Consider the following 6,000-nt stretch of genomic DNA (forward strand, 5'->3'; position numbering starts at 1 on the left):
ATGATTAAAATAGCCCATGTTAAAGAAGCCTACTCTTAGTTTCAACAGATATGATATGCTTTGAAATGCATCATGTGCTTGCCCCGCCCATCTGTCATATTTCAAAAGCCAATGTGCATTAGCGGGTGTATGCCCAGGAAGACAGGAGTGTACATTTAAAAAGCACCTACCTGATGGTCAGGTTGTCTTTTAGCTTTCTCTCTGCCTAGTTCGTCCCGCAGAGCCTGTTGAAGGGTCAACACAGAGTTAGCAACATTGGAAGAGCAATAAAATCAGGGCTAATTGAACCGACGCCATGTTTTTTTTTGGTTTAATGTGTTTTACGATCTACGACTACATGACGATCATCATATAAAGGTCATACCTGGAGTTCATCGTCTTTTTTGTTGATGACACCGGTCAGCTGTTGCATTTGTCTTGATGATGCTACATCCATCTGTCCATCCCTATTCTTGCTCTGAAGGATCTCAGCTTCCTGCTGCTTCAACGTGATCCTCAGCTGCTCGATGATGCTAGTGTGATGGAGGGGGGGAAAAACAAAGACATTATTGAAATCTCTTGATTGTCTAAACAACACAGATTGCGCTCTTTGTTCTTACTTGTCCTTGTCCTGCAGGGCCAGAATTAGGTCAGGGCTGGGTGAGGTGGTGAGGGCGCCAGGCAGACCCAAGATTTGGAGCTCCTTTTCCATGCTAATATTTTTTAGCTTTTCCTGCTCAGCAATGGCCGCCATATTCTCTACCTCCTCCTCAGCTGTTCGGAGGCACTGACAAAACAGCAAGTTTGAACAGTATAAGCACTTGCAAAATAAAAAAGTCCTGCCTTTTACTTTTGCCTGGTGGCATAAAAAAAAAAAAATTGACTGACTTACGTGTTCTAGTTCTGCTATCCTCTTGTTAAACGAGTCCCGAAGCGCATCCATCTCTCGCCGGGCTTGTTCTCTTACACGCTGCGGCTCTACTGACTCTTGACTGGCCAGACTCTCTACAGCTTTCCTGGAAAACATGTGATCATGTCTGTTATTGGAAAGAATGTTATAAATGCTTTATAGAAGAAAGAACAGCTCTTACGATGCGTACACAAGGAGCTCCTTTTTCTCTGCTATCTCCCTCTTCATTGACTCCAGCTCCACTTTCAGCTCAATATTCTGTAAACAGACAATATTTGAAAAAACTATTCATTTTCATTAGGGATGGGTGATATTGCCTAAAATATATATTGCAACTGTGATTATTAATGATCTATATCACAATACATTATCCATCCATCCATCTTCTTCCGCTTATCCGAGGTCTGGTCGTGGGGGCAGCAGCTTAAGCAGGGAAGCCCAGACTTCCCTCTCCCCAGCCACTTCGTCCAGCTCCTCCCGGGGGATCCCGAGGCGTTCCCAGGCCAGCCGGGAGACATAGTCTTCCCAACGTGTCCTGGGTCTTCCCCGTGGCCTCCTACCGGTCGGACGTGCCCTAAACACCTCCCTAGGGAGGCGTTCGGGTGGCATCCTGACCACATGCCCGAACCACCTCATCTGGCTCCTCTCGATGTGGAGGAGCAGCGGCTTTACTTTGAGCTCCCCCCGGATGGCAGAGCTTCTCACCCTATCTCTAAGGGAGAGCCCCGCCACCCGGCGGAGGAAACTCATTTCGGCCGCTTGTACCCGTGATCTTGTCCTTTCGGTCATAACCCAAAGCTCATGACCATAGGTGAGGATGGGAACGTAGATCGACCGGTAAATTGAGAGCTTTGCCTTCCGGCTCAGCTCCTTCTTCACCACAACGGATCGATACAGCGTCCGCATTACTGAAGACGCCGCACCGATCCGCCTGCCGATCTCACGATCCACTCTTCCCTCACTCGTGAACAAGACTCCGAGGTACTTGAACTCCTCCACTTGGGGCAGGGTCTCCTCCGCAACCCGGAGATGGCACTCCACCCTTTTCCGGGCGAGAACCATGGATTCGGACTTGGAGGTGCTGATTCTCATCCCAGTCGCTTCACACTCAGCTGCGAACCGATCCAGCGAGAGCTGAAGATCCTGGCCAGATGAAGCCATCAGGACCACATCATCTGCAAAAAGCAGAGACCTAATCCTGCAGCCACCAAACCAGATCACCTCAACGCCTTGACTGCGCCTAGAAATTCTGTCCATAAAAGTTATGAACAGAATCGGTGACAAAGGGCAGCCTTGGCGGAGTCCAACCCTCACTGGAAACGTGTCCGACTTACTGCCGGCAATGCGGACCAAACTCTGGCACTGATCATACAGGGAGCGGACCGCCACGATCAGACAGTCCGATACCCCATACTCTCTGAGCACTCCCCACAGGACTTCCCGAGGGACACGGTCGATTGCTTTCTCCAAGTCCACAAAACACATGTAGACTGGTTGGGCAAACTCCCATGCACCCTCAAGGACCCTGCCGAGAGTATAGAGCTGGTCCACAGTTCCACGACCAGGATGAAAACCACACTGTTCCTCCTGAATCCGAGGTTCGACTCTCCGGCGTAGCCTCCTCTCCAGCACACCTGAATAGACCTTACCGGGAAGGCTGAGGAGTGTGATCCCACGATAGTTAGAACACACCCTCCGGTTCCCCTTCTTAAAAAGAGGAACCACCACCCCGGTCTGCCAATCCAGAGGTACCGCCCCCGACGTCCACGCGATGCTGCAGAGTCTTGTCAACCAAGACAGCCCCACAGCATCCAGAGCCTTAAGGAACTCCAGGCGGATCTCATCCACTCCCGGGGCCTTGCCACCGAGGAGCTTTTTAACTACCTCAGCAACCTCAGCCCCAGAAATAGGAGAGCCCACAACAGATTCCCCAGGCACTGCTTCCTCATAGGAAGACGTGTTGGTGGGATTGAGGAGGTCTTCGAAGTATTTCCTCCACCGATCCACAACATCCGCAGTCGAGGTCAGCAGAACACCATCCTCACCATACACGGTGTTGATAGTGCACTGCTTCCCCTTCCTGAGGCGGCGGATGGTGGTCCAGAATCGCTTCGAAGCCGTCCGGAAGTCGTTTTCCATGGCTTCCTCGGACTCCTACCATGTCCGAGTTTTTGCCTCCGCGACCGCCGAAGCCGCACACCGCTTGGCCTGTCGGTACCTGTCCGCTGCCTCAGGAGTCCTATGAGCCAAAAGAACCCGATAGGACTCCTTCTTCAGCTTGACGGCATCCCTCACCGCCGGTGTCCACCAACGGGTTCTAGGATTACCGCCACGACAGGCACCAACTACCTTGCGGCCACAGCTCCAATCAGCCGCCTCGACAATAGAGGCGCGGAACATGGTCCATTCGGACTCAATGTCCAGCACCTCCCTCGTGACATGTTCAAAGTTCTTTCGGAGGTGGGAATTGAAACTCTCTCTGACAGGAGACTCTGCCAGACGTTCCCAGCAAACCCTCACAATGCGTTTGGGCCTGCCAGGTCTGTCCGGCATCCTCCCCCACCATCGCAGCCAACTCACCACCAGGTGGTGATCGGTAGAAAGCTCCGCCCCTCTCTTCACCCGAGTGTCCAAAACATGAGGCCGCAAATCCGACGACACAACCACAAAGTCGATCATGGAACTGCGGCCTAGGGTGTCCTGGTGCCAAGTGCACATATGGACACCCTTATGTTTGAACATGGTGTTCGTTATGGACAATCTGTGACGGGCACAAAAGTCCAATAACAAAACACCGCTCGGGTTCATATCCGGGCAGCCATTCTTCCCAATCACGCCTCTCCAGGTTTCACTGTCGCTGCCAACATGAGCGTTGAAGTCCCCCAGTAGAACGAGGGAATCACCCGGGGGAGCACTCTCAAGTACTCCCTCGAGTGAATCCAAAAAGGGTGGGTACTCTGAGCTGCGGTTTGGCGCGTAAGCGCAAACCACAGTGAGGACCCGTTCCCCCACCCGAAGGCGGAGGGAAGCTACCTTCTCGTCCACCGGGTTGAACTCCAACATGCAGGCTCTGAGCCGGGGGTCAACAAGAATTGCCAACCTAGCCCGTCGCCTCTCACTGCCGGCAACGCCAGAGTAGAAGAGAGTCCAGCCCCTCTCGAGAGAACTGGTTCCAGAGCCCTTGCTGTGCGTCGAAGTGAGTCCGACTATGTCTAGTCGGAACTTCTCCACCTCGCGCACTAGCTCAGGCTCCTTCCCCCCCAGCGAGGTGACGTTCCACGTCCCAAGAGCTAGCTTCTGTAGCCGAGGATCGGACCGCCAAGTGCCCTGCCTTCGGCTGCCGCCCAGCTCACATCGCACCCGACCTCTATGACCCCTGCTATGGGTGGTGAGCCCATTGGAGGGGGAACCCACGTTGCCTCTTTGGGCTGTGCCCGGCCGGGCCCCATGGGGACAGGCCCGGCCACCAGGCGCTCGCCATCGTGCCCCACCTTCGGGCCTGGCTCCAGAGGGGGGCCCCGGTGACCCGCGTCCTGGGCGAGGGAAATCTGGGTCCATAGTTTTTATTTTTCATTGAGGTCTTCGAGCTGCTCTTTGTCTGATCCCTCACCTAGGACCACTCTAGCAATCGAGTAATCTATTGATTAAATTGTTCAATTAATCATGTAAAACACACTTTCCAGCCTCAAAGTGACTTTTAAGTAAAATAGTTTAAATCATTTTTCTAATGACCTTTATTCTTTCTTCTTATAGAGTAAATGCACATAATATTGAAATTGCAATTTTTAATTACTATATATAACTTACACATTTTTTTTAAATTTTTTTTTATAAATATGTAGCTGATCCATCCATTTCTACCGCTAGTACCTTTCGGGGTTGCAGGGGGTGCTGGAGCCTATCTCAGCTGCATTCGTGAACCAGGTAATAGATAATAAAAATAGAACCAAATTAGACAAAAAAATGATAAAGCATGACATATTTAGTGACAATGTATTCAACAATTTAAAGGCCTACTGAAACCCACTACTACCGACCACGCAGTCTGATAGTTTATATATCAATGATGAAATCTTAACATTATAACACATGCCAATACGGCCGGGTTAACTTATAAAGTGACATTTTAAATTTGCCGCTAAACTTCCGGTTCGAAACGCCTCTGAGGATGACGTATGCGCGTGACGTAGCCCGGGGAACACGGGTATGCCTTCCACATTGAAGCCAATACGAAAAAGCTCTGTTTTCATTTCATAATTCCACAGTATTCTGGACATCTGTGTTCGTGAATCTGTTGCAATCATGTTCATTGCATTATGGAGAAAGAAGCTGAGCAAGCAAAGAAGAAAGTTGTCGGTGCGAAATGGACGTATTTTTCGAACGTAGTCAGCAACAACAGTACACAGCCGGCGCTTCTTTGTTTACATTCCCGAAAGATGCAGTCAAGATGGAAGAACACGGATAACAGAGACTCTAACCAGGAGGACTTTTGACTTCCATACACAGACGCCTGTAGAGAACTGGGACAACACAGACTCTTACCAGGATTACTTTGATTTGCATGACAAAGACGCAGACGTGCTACTGTGAGTATGCAGCTTTGGCTTCTAAACATTTGATCGCTTGACCGTATGTGCGCAACTTTTTTTTGCGTATGTACGTAACTTTTTTAAAAATATATAAGCTTTATGAACCTTGGGTTAGGTGAACGGTCTTTTGGGCTGAGTGATTGTGTGTGTTGATCAGGTGCTTGAATTGTATTGGCGTGTTCTATGGAGCTAGGAGCTAGCATAGGAGCTAGGAGCTAGCATAACAAACACGTATGTGTTTTTATGCAGGATTAATTTGTGGCATATTAAATATAAGCCTGGTTGTGTTGTGGCTAATAGAGTAAATATATGTCTTGTGTTTATTTACTGTTTTAGTCATCCCCAGCTGAATACCAGGTACCGTGAGTATGCAGCCTTGGCTGCTAAACATTTGATAGCTTGACCGTACGTGCGCGTCACGTACGTAACTTTTTAAAAATATATGAGCTTTATGAACCTTGGGTTAGGTGAACGGTCTTTTGGGCTGAGTGATTGTGTGTGTTTATCAGGTGTTTGAATTGT

General features: G+C 49.8%; 1 protein-coding gene across 3 annotated transcripts in view; it reads right to left on the reverse strand.

The window, feature by feature from the left end:
• The window catches only part of cdk5rap2 (CDK5 regulatory subunit associated protein 2), a 62,395-nt gene that overhangs the window by 42,763 nt on the left and 13,632 nt on the right, over positions 1–6,000 (reverse strand). For all 3 annotated transcript variants that reach the window (XM_062056833.1, XM_062056831.1, XM_062056832.1), the window contains exons 5-9: positions 1,071–1,147; positions 872–995; positions 600–766; positions 365–512; positions 171–224 (exon numbers count right to left, since the gene is read on the reverse strand). In XM_062056833.1, coding sequence (XP_061912817.1) covers positions 171–224; positions 365–512; positions 600–766; positions 872–995; positions 1,071–1,147 — 570 coding nt within the window. The remainder of the gene's footprint in view (positions 1–170; positions 225–364; positions 513–599; positions 767–871; positions 996–1,070; positions 1,148–6,000) is intronic.

This window comes from Entelurus aequoreus, linkage group LG08 (genome assembly GCF_033978785.1).
Source record: "Entelurus aequoreus isolate RoL-2023_Sb linkage group LG08, RoL_Eaeq_v1.1, whole genome shotgun sequence".
Lineage (NCBI taxonomy): Eukaryota > Metazoa > Chordata > Actinopteri > Syngnathiformes > Syngnathidae > Entelurus > Entelurus aequoreus.